The sequence below is a fragment of the Corythoichthys intestinalis genome, chromosome 19 (assembly GCF_030265065.1).
Source record: "Corythoichthys intestinalis isolate RoL2023-P3 chromosome 19, ASM3026506v1, whole genome shotgun sequence".
Lineage (NCBI taxonomy): Eukaryota > Metazoa > Chordata > Actinopteri > Syngnathiformes > Syngnathidae > Corythoichthys > Corythoichthys intestinalis.
Window position 1 is genome coordinate 4454826 of NC_080413.1, and position 13747 is coordinate 4468572.

A 13747-nucleotide genomic window follows, 5' to 3' on the forward strand; every position below is an offset into this window, starting at 1 on the left:
ACATTGATTTTTTTGTTCTTCCCTTGAACGCAGCACAATAACGAAAAGTGAGAACAAGCTTTTCAATCCTGTTGTTAAATATCCCATTTTAATCAGACTGCATACATATATACAAAGACAAACACAGAAAATGTAACTATGATACACTTTTGAGGAGGTTGTTTTTCACATTGAAGTTTAGTGAGCTTGCCAGCAAATGAGGTCCAAGTCACAGCGTGACCAATTCTTTGTGGTGGCTCTCACAAAGTGTGGAGAACAAAACATTGAACATACAGTAAACCCTTGCCAATTCAGAAAGTCGCCAAATTGATCACTTTTTGAGCTGTTTTGCAGTTTTATGTTCGCTGGATTACCAGAAGATGGCGACAAAATGATGGCGAAGAAGCAAGTAGTAGCTAAATCTTTGTTTTTCTTCAGAATCAAATGAACTAGTGATTTTGGACTTATTCGCTGTCATTGCAAGGTTTTAGTGTGAGTAATTTGGCTTCCACATTTGGCTCAGGTTGGTCTTTTTTGTTTCATGAGTTACCGTAATTTTAGCACTATAAGGCGCACCTGACTATAAGCCGCCACTCATCAAGTTTGACACGAAAACGACATTTTTTCATAGATAAGCCACAGCTGTTCTCGCCGTATTATATTTACACCAAAACATAAGACTGTCAAAAGACCAAATGAACCACCATGAAGCTTTGAACTAGGGTTGTTCTGATCATGTTTTTTTTTTGCTCCCGATCCTATCCCGATCGTTTTAGTTCGAGTATCTGCCGATCCCGATATTTCCCGATCCGATTGCTTTTTTTGCTACCGATTCAATTCCAATCATTCCCGAGAATTTTTCCCCGATCATATACATTTCGGCAATGCATTAAGAGAAAAATGAATAAAACTCGGACGAATATATACATTCAACATACAGTGCATAAGTACTGTATTTGTTTATTATGACAATAAATCCTCAAGATGCCATTTACATGATTAACATTCTTTCCGTGAGAGGGATCCACGGATAGAAAGACTTGTAATTCTCAAAGGATAAATGTGACTTTGTATATTGTGACTAAATATTGCCATCTAGTGTATTTGTTGAGTTTCAGTAAATGATACTGTAGCCATTTAACTGTTCTGCTCAAATGCATGATGGGAAGTGCAACCATGACTGTGCGTAGTGGCACCAATTAATATATATATCTTCTCCGCGTTGGGAAATAACATAGGGTGTTAAGAAAAATAACTACTATATTTCTACCCCACATTGCTTCCCACGATATTTCTAATTGTTGAGAGAGGGATTGTAAGGCTTTAGCCAATTAAAAAAAGGCTCCAAAGGCTGCCAAAATTCACTCTACTCAATTTGCGCTGCCTTTTAGCTGTATATATATGTAAAACGGCGCCATTATAGATTGAACGCGACAATGCGTGAGTGGGTCGTGCAGCGCATGCGTTTATTGCGTTAAATATTTTAACGTGATTGATTAAAAAAAAATTAATTACCGCCGTTAACGCGATAAATTTGATAGCCCTATTTTAAGCCAAAACTAAAGACTCTGGATGAGTGTAAGACATTTTGTCTGCAACGTTAAATACAATTAGAAAACGATTTAATATAAACAATATGTATTTATTAAAAAAAGGCATGTCCGATATTTTTTTGCCGATGCCGATACTTTGAAAATGACGTGATCGGACCCTTTACTTTGAACCAATTGGATTCAAAGCTTCAAGAAGCTTCAATTTGGCCATCACAATTCTCTTGGGGAAGACCGTCAACCTCTAATGCCACCTGCTGTCAACACTGTTGTCGTCCAAAATGCCTCCTAGCATGTATTGCAGCGCTTCAGATGTAAATAACAAATCAAAATTGATGTTCTGTGCTAATTATTTCTTCAGTTACTGTTCTAGTTGTTTCATTCATTGCTAGTTATGGAATTTGGTAACACTTGGCGCCATAAGACTGTCATAAGACCATCTGAATTATGACATGACACTGTCATGAGCATTAATGAATGCTTCTGACCGATGTCATTTTGTGTCATCCAGCAAATTATCTCGCTTTTGAACGGGTGTAAAAGATCCGAACTGGACATAATGGAGTTAGTGACATAATTTGCCGGATGACACTTAATGACATCTGTCATAAGCATTCATTAATGCTCATGATAATGTCATGTCATAATTATGACCGTCTTATGGCAGTATTATGATGCCGCCGTCAAATAAAGTGTTACCTATTAACCCAAATAAATCAACAAATAAGCCGCACTGGACTATAAAGCAATTCAAAATGAGGGAAAAAAGTAGCAACTTATAGTCCGAAAATTACGGTGCTAGCAATGTAACTTTTTTCTATATTATTGTAAAAAGAATAATAATTTTAAAAAATAATAATAATGCCAAGTCCTTAAAAAAGATTTCAGAGCTTTGTATTGTTTTGGCAAACGTGGAAGTAAAATGTAAAGCTTACTACATGGATTTTTTTTCTTTAACAAGAAATTTCTCAAGAAAAATGCATTTTAACATTAAATTCTTCACGTTAAAAATGTCAAAACTTCCCAAGTTAAGGCAACAACAGGTAACTTTTCAGTTTTGGTTGATTTTAGCGACAACGGTGGACAAAAGCGGTATTGTTTTGCTTTAGGGAAGACTGCGTTTCTGATGAGGACCTGCGCACATCCGCAAAGTGTCGTAAAATCATGATTTCCCGGTCGCCTGCTGATGTATTAAACGACATTTCTGTTTCCAGCGGCAGTGGAAGGATGAATAGTAATTAGATAATGAATCCAGTTTTGGCTAAACAATAGCATATGACGGTGAGAAACTGTGGCTAACCCCCACCACCAGAACTCGTCAGCATTGACTCCAGTGAGTGAAAGCAGGTCCAAAGTTTATTCTTGAGTATCCTGGTAGCCTCCCTTTTTTTCCCTCATCAGAAAAAACTTTTTGTCTCTTTTGTTGCTCTGCCGTCTTTGAAGAATTTGCGCGAAAGTGTTGGCGTTGACATTTGTAGTTTGTTTTGTGTGGCAGGGTTCTTGCCACCCTCCCCAAAGTTATAAAAGAGGTGTCATTCAACTAGTTGTCAGTCGACATATTAAATGTTATGAATATATTTTATAAAGGTTGAAAAGTTTCCTATTGTTGCTTTAAAACATGAAACATCACATTTTAACATGAAATTTATCACGATGAAATGCGAAACGTTTCACGATTAAACATTGCACTTTTACCTTAAATTTATTACATTATAGTGCAATAATGAAGTTTTTTTTTTTTCCGTCAAAACAGTATAAGAAATGTAAATTAGACGAATTGGAGGGTTCACCGCATAAATTCAATGTCTTGTATTTTAGTTTTAAGCCTGCAGAGGAGGTAAGAAGAACGTCCCCCGCCCCCAAAAAAACATTCTTAGTTGTCCGTCTCATCCTCGGTTTTGTCCTCACACTTGCTGAGTATCTTGGCGTTGTGCTCCTGCGCTTTGGCTCGCAGCACAGCGATACTGTGCACCCGTAGTTCGTCTCTGTTGCCGTCCGTACGCCCCTTTTCCTCGGGCCCCTCCGCTTTCTCCCGTATCGGCGGCGTGGGGGCGCCCCCGTTCCTCTCGTCCAGGGGGGAGTGCGGCGTTTCCACAGACTTCTTGTGCATACCTATAGGAGAGAATGCCTTCTTTTATTGCTGCGTTTCCTGAACGGGAAGACTGCGGCAAACGGATGCCTCTTAACTCCTTCTTAATCAATTACGAGCCGCCTAATAGATTTCATCTAATCAATTGACACGAGGCCAACAGGAGATATGGCTCTAATCTGTCGTAATGAAGTGGGATTATCACGCAATTGACTGCTGCCGTTTTATCGACCGCTATGACACTTTGTGGCCTTTACTGTCTCTCCTGTGGGAATCCATGCTTACACTTGGACGGGACGGAAATAAGACACAAGCAGCAATACTAGAATGAAGAACATTTTTCTTTGTAAAAAAGAAAGCAAATTTCATTTTAAATGACATGATTGTATTATTGTTTGTATTAGTCATGCATTACTGTTCCCACAATGGTGAATTTCACTTTTCAGTTATTACTAGCCTAAGAAAACTACAACGAGGTCCATCAGCGTTCACTACGTGCGCCTGAATTCCTTAGGTGGAAAAGGGAAAACAAGAGGGTGGCTTAGGAAAACAAAACAAACACACATATTATGAAAATGAGTGGCCTTTTTCCATTTTCACAAACCTCTTTTGCCAGGGCATGATGGAAAAGGTAAAACAAGGGTGTATGAGGGAAAACACAAAACAAGAAGGTATATGAGAGGGAAAAAAACGCAGGGGAAAAATGGAACATAATTATGATAATGACTGGACTTTTTCCCTCTTCACAAACCTCTATTGACAGATTTAAAAAAATATGGAAAAGGTAAAACAAGATGGTGTATGAGGGAAAAACAGAAAACAATGAAGGTATATGAGAGAAAAACACACATTCAGGGGAAAAAAATGGGACATAATTATGATCATGCAGACTTTTTCCATTTTCACAAACCTCTGTCGCCAGGGCATGGAAAGTGGAAAAGGTAAAACGATGGTGTACGAGGGCACAACACAAAACAAGAAGGTACATGAGGGAAAAACCACAAACTTGGGGAAGATACAAAGTGGACTTTTTCCAATTTCACAAACTTTTGCCAGGTCATGGAACACGGAAAAGGTAAAACGAGGGTGTATAAGGGAAAACAAGAAGGTATATGAGGGGAAAAACACAAACGCAGGGGAAAAAAATGGAACATAATTATGATAATGACTGGACTTTTTCCATTTTCACAAACCTCTATTGCCAGATAAAAAAAAAGATGGAAAAGGTAAAACAAGATGGTGTATGAGAGAAAAATAGAAAATAATGAAAGTATATGAGAGAAAAACACATTCAGGGGAAAAAAATGGGACATAATTATGATAATGTGGACTTTTTCCATTTTCACAAACCTCTGTCGCCAGGGCATGGAAAGTGGAAAAGGTAAAACGATGGTGTATGAGGTAACAACACAAAACAAGAAGGTATATGAGGGAAAAACCACAAACTCGGGGAAGATACAAAGTGGACTTTTTCCAATTTCACAAACTTCTTTTGCCAGGTCATGGAACACGGAAAAGGTAAAATGAGGGTGTATGAGGGAAAACACAAAACAAGAAGGTAAATGAGGGGAAAAACACAAACGCAGGGGGAAAAAATGGAACATAATTATGATAATGACTGGACTTTTTCCATTTTCACAAACCTCTATTGCCAGATAAAAAAAAAAGATGGAAAAGGTAAAACAAGATGGTGTATGAGAAAAAAAAACAGAAAACAATGAAGGTATATGAGAGAAAAACAAATTCAGGGGGAAAAAAATGGGACAAAATGATAATGATGTGGACTTTTTCCATTTTCACAAGCCTCTTTCGACAGGTCGTGAAAGACGGAAAAGGTAAACGAGGGGAAAAACAAAACAAGAAGGTATATGAGGAGAAAAACACAAACTCAGAAAAAAACTGGAACATAATTATAATAATGAGTGGACTTTCTCCATATTCACAATCTTCTTTTGCAAGGTCATGGAACATGAAAAAGGTAAAATGAGGATGTATGAGGGAAAACACAAAACAAGAAGGTATAGTAGGGAGAATCACAGATCCATGAAAAAAATAGAGACAAACTACATGACACGGGTGGAACTTTTACAAATTTCATTAACACTTTCTACTGCCAGGTCACGGAGGATGGAAAAGGGAAAACTACAGGGTGGGTAAGGGAAAAACAAATTTAGAAAAAAAGCTTAGGGATATTACATATGATAATGGGGGTCCTTTCCTAGTTTCTCAAAACTACTACTCCACCAGATCACAGAGGACAGAAAAGGGAAAACGAGGGTGGTTAATGTAAAAAAAGAAATAACTTAGGGAACATAATTAGTTTAATAAAAAAAAAAAAAAACACCCAATAAATGCTGTCCCTATACTATTACTTGCCTTGAATCACAATTATGTTACTCCAGATAATTAAAAAAAAAAAAATTAATGTGGAGTACAATCTAAAGAGGACTCAGCATAGAAGCTTGTGGAACGCCTTTACTTTACACTCTTTATGCCATGTCATCATGTATTCTTACGTCGCCTAATGAAATAGCCCCTAAATTAAGCCGTATGGTATTACCACTTACCTAGTAACCAGGGCGCGTACGACTCGGTGACGCCCTCCTTGGCCGACTTGAGGATGGACTCCGGTAGCGGGATGGAGTGTCGCACCATGGCGCCGTATAAGCCGTACTCGGCCATCACGCTGCTGCGCCCCCAGCACTTTTCCCTCTTCCGCCACTTGGCCCGCCGATTCTGGAACCACACCTGGGAAAACATTCCACATGGCCGATTATTCCCAAAACGCCCCTCCAAGTAAAAATAGATTGGACATCTATCGGCGTCAATAGTCAGGAATGCCATCCTGTTGTCTTCTATTAGAAACAAATCCAGTTGAGGTTCCAATGTCTTCCCATTTTAGCATTTTTTTGGCAACACGTGCTTATTCACACACGTTCTTTTCTCCTCCCCTAGCCGAGATTGATTTTTCAGCCTCGTAATAGCCTCGGCAAGCTCATGAATATGTACGAGCATCATAAAACGGCCGCGAGGTGGAATGAGATTGGCGGGATGGCGCGCTCGTGTGAGTGTGTGTGTGTGTGCGAGGACAGGATTAAAAACGATCAAAGCGGGAAAGCTATTCAGGTAGATCTGATGATAACCTCCATCTCATAAAAAGATGGGCCTCAGATGAGCAATCACGCTTTTGACAGCAGCCAGCGTGTACGTGAGCGGGTGACATAGAGGTGACCCCAAGGGCATGGGGGCTGATTGAAAAATAAGTTAATTTCCAGGCCCAACGGATGGGTGACAGGCTACCAAATATCCCGGGAAATTAAAAAAAAGAGTAAGCATGGCAACCAGAAGGGGGCGGCGATTAGATGCTAATTAATTTCAGGTACGTTTTTATAAAAGGAAATTCACGATTTAAGAAAAATCATTTTTACTTGTTTAAATGAATGGAAATACCATTAATCCATCAGCCTTAATGGGAAATTTGCATGGAAAACGCGTCTCTACTTACAGAATTTTCAGTTTAGGACACTAATTCCAGAACCAATTAATTTGGTAAGTAGTGGTACCACTGTACAATCCTGCCATGCAGGCACAAATAAAGAAGACTCACAAGTAGGGTTGTTCCGATCATGTTTTTTTGCTCCCGATCCGATCCCGATCGTTTTAGTTTGAGTATCTGCCGATCCCGATATTTCCCGATCCGATTGTTGTTTTTTTTTGCTCCCGATTCAATTCCAATCATTCCCGATAATTTTTCCCGATCATATACATTTTGGCAACGCATTAAGAAAAAAAATGAACAAAACTCGGACGAATATATACATTCAACATACAGTACATAAGTACTGTATTTGTTTATTATGACAATAAATCCTCAAGATGGCATTTACATTATTAACATTCTTTCTGTGAGAGGGATCCACGGATAGAAAGACTTGTAATTCTTAAAGAATAAATGTGACTTTGTATATTGTGACTAAATATTGCCATCTAGTGTATTTGTTGAGCTTTCAGTAAATGATACTCTAGCCATTTAAATGTTCTGCCCAAATGCACGATGGGAAGTGCAACCATGACTGTGCGTAGTGGTACCAATTGATATATCTCCTCTGCGTTGGGAAATAACATAGGGTGTTAAGAAAAAGATCAATTACTACCTTTCTTCCCCACATTGCTTCCCACGATATTTCTAATCATAGGGAGAGGGACTGTAAGGCTTTAGCCAATTTAAAAAAAGGCTCCAAAGGCTGCCAAAATTCGATCTACTCATTTTACACTGCCTTTTAGCTCTATATATAGGTAAAACGGCACCATTACAGATTGAACGCGACAATGCGTGAGTGGATCGTGCAGCGCATGCGTTAATTGCGTTAAATATTTTAACATGATAAATTTTTTAAAAAATTAATTACCGCCGTTAACGGGATAAATTTGATAACCCTACCTTAAACCTAAACTAAAGACTGGATGAGTGTAACATATCATGTCTGTAACGTTAAATACAATTAGAAAACAATTTAATAAAAAAAAAAAAAAAAAAAAGTTTTAAAAAGGCATGTCCGATATTTTTTTGCCGATTCCGATACTTTGAAAATGATGTGATCGGACCCGATCGATCGGCATCTCTACTCACAAGTATTTATCCTTCTCTCCAGAGGATAAAGAATGCATACCAATGAATATTGCTATATTGTGTTTTCTGCGCTTCCTCTCATATTCCAAAATTTTGATTTAAAGGAAAACTACAATTTAGTTTAATTTGGCTCCCAAACAATTTGGGTCAATAATCAACAGTTTATAGTGTATATATATGGCGGAAAACACAAACAAGGCTGAAAAAGCAGTTTCTGCTCTTGCACCCCTCTTTAATATAAACTGCTATATTTTAACCCAATAAAACTGTTGTGTTTGATAGAACAATATGTCGATATGCTGCCATAGCAGATTCATGGCGCATTAAGCCCCTGAAATATTTTTAATTTGTCCGTTTTACCCTGGAGACCCCCGTTTACAGACATCACGCAACCACTTTGGTTTCAACCCAGTCATAAAAAGGTCAGTCATTATATTTATTATTCGAAATGTCTGTCATTTTTAGCTTAGAATCATTAATTGATGTCTAATATTTAGTTTTAAAAAATGACTTAAAAATTATTCACTCACATATTTTAAACTTTTAAACAAATTAAGTCACAATAAAAAAAATAGTGTCTGTAAATTAGGGCTGTCAAACGATTAGAATTTTTAATCGAGTTCATTACAGCTTAAAAATTAATTAATCGTAATTAATCGCAATTCAAACCATCTATAAAATATGTCATATTTTTCTCTAAATGATTGTTGGAATGGAAAGATAAGACACAATATGGATATATACATTCAACATACGGTACATAAGTACTGTATTTGTTTATTATAACAATAAATCAACAAGATGGCATTAACATTATTAACATTCTGTTAAAGCGATCCATGGATAGAAAGACTTGTAGTTCTTAAAAGATAAATGTTAGTACAAGTTATAGAAATTTTGTATTAAAACCCCTCTTAATGTTTTTGTTTTAATAAAATTTGGTAAATTTTCAATCAAAAAATAAACTTGTAGCCCGCCATTGTTGATGTCAATAATTACACAATGCTCATGGGTGCTTAAGAACATAAAATCAGTCGCACCCAAGCGCCAGCAGAGGGCGACAAAACTCCCAAAAACACAAGTAACAAGTAACATTGCACTGTGCTGTCATTTTAATAATTTTGAGCGGGGCATGTGCGTTAATTGCATCAAATATCTTAACGTGATTAATTTAAATAATTAATTATCGCGCTTTAACGCGATAATTTTGACAGCTCTACTGTAAATACATCACGGATATCTACCTCATAACTATCGCTTAATTGTATTTTTTTTGTTACTGTTGCATTTTCCCCAATATTTTAGATGATAAATAATTGATCCAAACAAAGGAAAATTGAAAAAAAAAAAAAAAAAAAACCTTAAAAAGGGTAAATATAGGAAAAAGAAAATCTCGACCACTCCTTGATGTCTGCAATTTCTGCATCGCGACCCTTATTATATGACCATGTTTCACCCATAAAATCACCCCAAAAAATCCAGCTGTGGCCATTCACAGCAGTGTCTTGCCACTCGGTGATACATGGAGTTTTTGGATCGAAAAGAAGTGCGATAATATCTCGTTGAAATCATGGCGACTTTAATTATGCTCTCTCATGCTCTGAGACGGATCTGCTGTTTATTTTTTTTTTTAATTTAAATGCCCTCCTGTTCAAAATGTTTCTTCACCCAGAAAATTGAGATTTTAAGCTTTCCAGTGATGAATCACACATGCATATAGGACAATTTTGAAATTTGGCCAAATTGGGGGGTCTCAGAGCGGAACTTCAAGTCACCTAAGTGTTTTCCGCTATATATATTTCAATGAGAAAATATTAAAAGTAAATGTCACCAGTATATATGGATCAACATTAGTGCTGCAACGATGAATCGATTAACTGAGCAAAGCTTTGAATCAAATTATGCTGTTGGTTTTGAAAGTGTTGCATTTAGTTTTATTGATTTGGGTGGATACACTGCTCTCTAGTGGCAACAGTGAATATGCCATAACTCGTCTAACATGGCTGAATCCAGCTGCTCCCTGTTAAGACCTACATAAGATATGTTTTTGTTTGAGCTAATAAGCATGTTTATGCATTTGTTATTTAGTTTAAAAGTATATTTAGCAGTTTTTTTTTTGTGGGAATATGTGTTTGAACAATTTTATAGCATTTAAGCTAGCCAGCTAACAGACTTTTGCAGTGTTCTTTTGCTGTACTTAGATCCTCCTTTATTTTTATTTTTTTTGCATATCGTTTGAGGCTAAGCTCAGTTATCCTAATTTTAAATGCATTTATTGCTCTTGTGAAATGAAAGTGCAATTCCGCATAGTTTGAAGAAACAGTCAGGAATTTTATTTTGTATGCGCATTTAATCTTTTGAAAGTGTAATCTTAGCTAGCCAATATAAAGTATCTTGCAAGCATAAACACTTATTTGTTTTACATATTCTAAAATTAATTTTGCAAAGCATTAAATGTTCGCAATCCGATTACTCTTACTTATTCAGACAAACTAATTGATAGATTAATCGATTACTTAAATACTCGATAGCTGGAGCCCTAATCAACATAATCGGTCAGCATAAAAAAAAAAAAACAGGAACTTTTTAACAATCCAATGAAACCAAGAGCGATGGACGAAAAACATTTTATTCATAGTAAGTGAAACCTTAAAACTAAAGCTAGACCGATTATCAGTGCCGATATTTGAAAATTTAACATACAGTATGTCAGTATCGGCCTTTTTTTTTTTTTTTTTTTATCTGACCGGCCGATATGAAAAAAAAAAACATTAAAAACTGGGTTGTTTTGGCTCAGATGCAGCTGCGCCTCTCTCCTGCACTAGTACTCACCCCATCCTATGATCGGTTAAATAGTGACAGTAAATGGAGTTACATTGTATTGGACCTTTCCACCTTTTTAAGGCCCTCAAAGCGCTTCACTCAATATTCTCATCTACTTACTGGTGACGTGGCATCAGGAGCAACATGGTGTTTAGTAATTTGCTCAAGGATACTTAGACGAAGTAATCAGGGCGGAGAATTGAACCCGCATCCTCTGGGTTCGGAAACCACTGAACCACGACCTCAGTTTAGTCCCAAATGGTAAAAAAAATAAATGAGGATCTAAGTACAACACGAGAACAATTGGCTAACATGCGTAGCAAAAGTCTACTAGCTTAAATGCTATGAAATGCTAATGCTTTTTTTTTTTTTTTTAAACAAATTGTTCAAACACATATTCCCACAAAAACATATTATTCAAAAATAAATATAACTATACTTATAAACTAAAATATGAAAGCATAATAAAACATATTAGCGCAAACAAATCTTACCTTATGTTGGTCTCAACAGGGAGCAGCTGGATTGAGCCATGTCAAATCAGTTACATCATATTCACTGTTGCCACTAGAGGGCAGTGTATCCACCCAAATGAATACATCTAAATGCAAGCACTTTAAAAACAGACCATTATAACGCCACTAAAATTAAACGAATACTCTAGGCAGCAAAATTTGATTCAAAGCTTTTTTCTAATCGAATTACTCGAGTTATTCGATTAATCGTTGCAGCACTGAAATTGCTCAGATTCCAAAAATACACTCGTACAAGAGAACGTCATTTCTGATTAATGAAAATTCCATCATAGTTACTTAAATTGCACGTTTTAAGCTTTCCATTACAATAAATATGATTTTTTTCTTCCATCACTTTTGCTTTTATTGGATTGTTAAGAAGTTCCCGTTTTTTTTTTGTTTTTTTTTTGTCACCCTGTATTTGTCTTTACTCCAGTAATGACAATAGACGTCCAATTCTTGTGCACACTCACCTGTATCCTATCTTCAGGCAGCTCAGTCTTCATGGAGAGCATCTCCCTTGCGTACACGTCCGGGTAGTGGGCCTCATTGAAGGCTTTTTCCAATTCTTCCAACTGATAGGAGGTGAAAATTGTTCTGCATGCACCAATAAAAAAAAAACAAAATAGAAATCTTTATATTATGCTTAATAATCCGAAAAAGCAATGAAAAAAAATGAGTACTCATTTGTTAAGATGTCTTCAGATAGTCATATAAAACAATATTAAATTGCTTGCCATATATGTAAAGATGAAATGACAATGGGATGATTTAATACAATAATTGAAAATATTTTAGATTTTTTTTTTACCTGTGTCGTCTTTTTTTCCTTTTCTTGCTTTGGCTCAATGAGGTTTTGGAGAACTTCTTATCATTCGAGGGAAGACTCATGTCATCAGAATCTGGAAGTAATAAATAGATGTTTTTTTTTTTTTTTTTTTTTTTTGCACAAGTTAAAATTTGTATTATTGAAGTGATATGAAATCTGATAACATATTTCAGGCTCATTTTTGCTGGATGTTCTAATGCAAATCGCTTGTGTTAAACGTTGGGAGTCATTATTAAACACGTCACGCGAAAAAATATGGAATAAAAATATTAAACATTGTAAAAAAAAATTATAATCTGTGATTCCTATTGAGTTTGCAAATTCATTAATCGTCTTATCTTTCATTTTATTTAAACGCAATTGCTACTGCATTTTTAAAACGGGGGAAATTATTTAATATGTGGTTTTTAATTCAACAAACAGTAAAATAGCGAAAAACAAATGTTAGAAACGGAAAAAATGAGAAAATGTGCACATTTTAACGCGCGACAAAATGCGTCTTTTGCGTCATTTTTGACGTCTCACCCGAGCTGGTCGAATTGTGCCCGTCCAAACGCGCGTTGGCCCTGGCGTGCAACGGCTGCAGGTGCACGTTCTGCGCTTCGGACAGCACCTCCAGGAAAGCGGGCTGGCTATAAAACGAGTGGATGCCCTCGGGGCCCAACAGGCCGACGCCCAGCGCGCCGTGGCCGAGCGCCGAACGGGCCGCCAGGACGTGGCCCCGGTGCGGCAGGGCCTCCAGGGGCCGCCTGAGCGCGGCGGCCGCGGCCGGCGACAGCAGCGAGGGCGGCGGCGGAGGCTCCTTGTTCAGCCCGAGGAGCTCCTGAATCCCGAAGCCGGTCCGACGGTGCGCCGCGGGGGGCATCTTGCAAACGAGAGGCGGCTGCTGCTGCGGTCCTCCGTGGCCGCCGGTTGTCTGCTTATTCTCGGCGTCGGATAGCACGGATCCGTCCTTGCCGGTCATGATGCTCGGATTTCACTTTTTAGTTTGCTGTCGGGCGGGATGCTCCTCTTTATCCGACTCCCGCCCCCACCGCGTTGGGCAACAGGCTGCAGCCAATCATGAGAACGCACCGACTCCACATTGAACTTTCAGCCACGGGCCGGCATTAAAAATAACGCTTTTCATGATTCATTCCTAAACAAAACAACGATCATTTTTAATCTTCGTTACATGTTTTTTAAGAAAATAATTAGGCAAAGAGGAGCTTAAACTTTCCCCTCTTGATGCTTCTGTCCCTGCTCATCATCATTGAGCTTGTCTGATGGATCCAATGAGGCGGAATAATCCATTTTCAAATCATTTTGAAAATGAAGCCTTCATTTTGCGTA

General features: G+C 37.6%; 1 protein-coding gene across 1 annotated transcript; it reads right to left on the reverse strand.

Annotated features, from left to right (window-relative positions):
• Positions 1-25: 25 nt before the first annotated feature.
• On the reverse strand, positions 26-13747 carry LOC130907299 (visual system homeobox 2-like). The gene is made up of 5 exons (XM_057822200.1): positions 12941-13747; positions 12398-12488; positions 12060-12183; positions 6186-6366; positions 26-3641 (listed from the first exon to the last, which is right to left on the reverse strand). Exons 1-5 carry the CDS (start codon positions 13377-13379, stop codon positions 3403-3405), a joined length of 1074 nt encoding a protein of 357 aa, XP_057678183.1. The 5' UTR covers positions 13380-13747; the 3' UTR covers positions 26-3402.

Bases quoted from the DNA above. Each gene is read 5' to 3' on its own strand.
- LOC130907299 (XM_057822200.1), bottom strand. From the start codon at position 13,379: ATGACCGGCAAGGACGGATCCGTGCTATCCGACGCCGAGAATAAGCAG. The intron at 12,489-12,940 runs GTGAGACGTCAA...TATTACTTCCAG, and splicing joins GCACAATTCGACCAGCTCGG to ATTCTGATGACATGAGTCTT. The intron at 3,642-6,185 runs GTAAGTGGTAAT...TCTCTCCTATAG, and splicing joins GTACGCGCCCTGGTTACTAG to GTATGCACAAGAAGTCTGTG.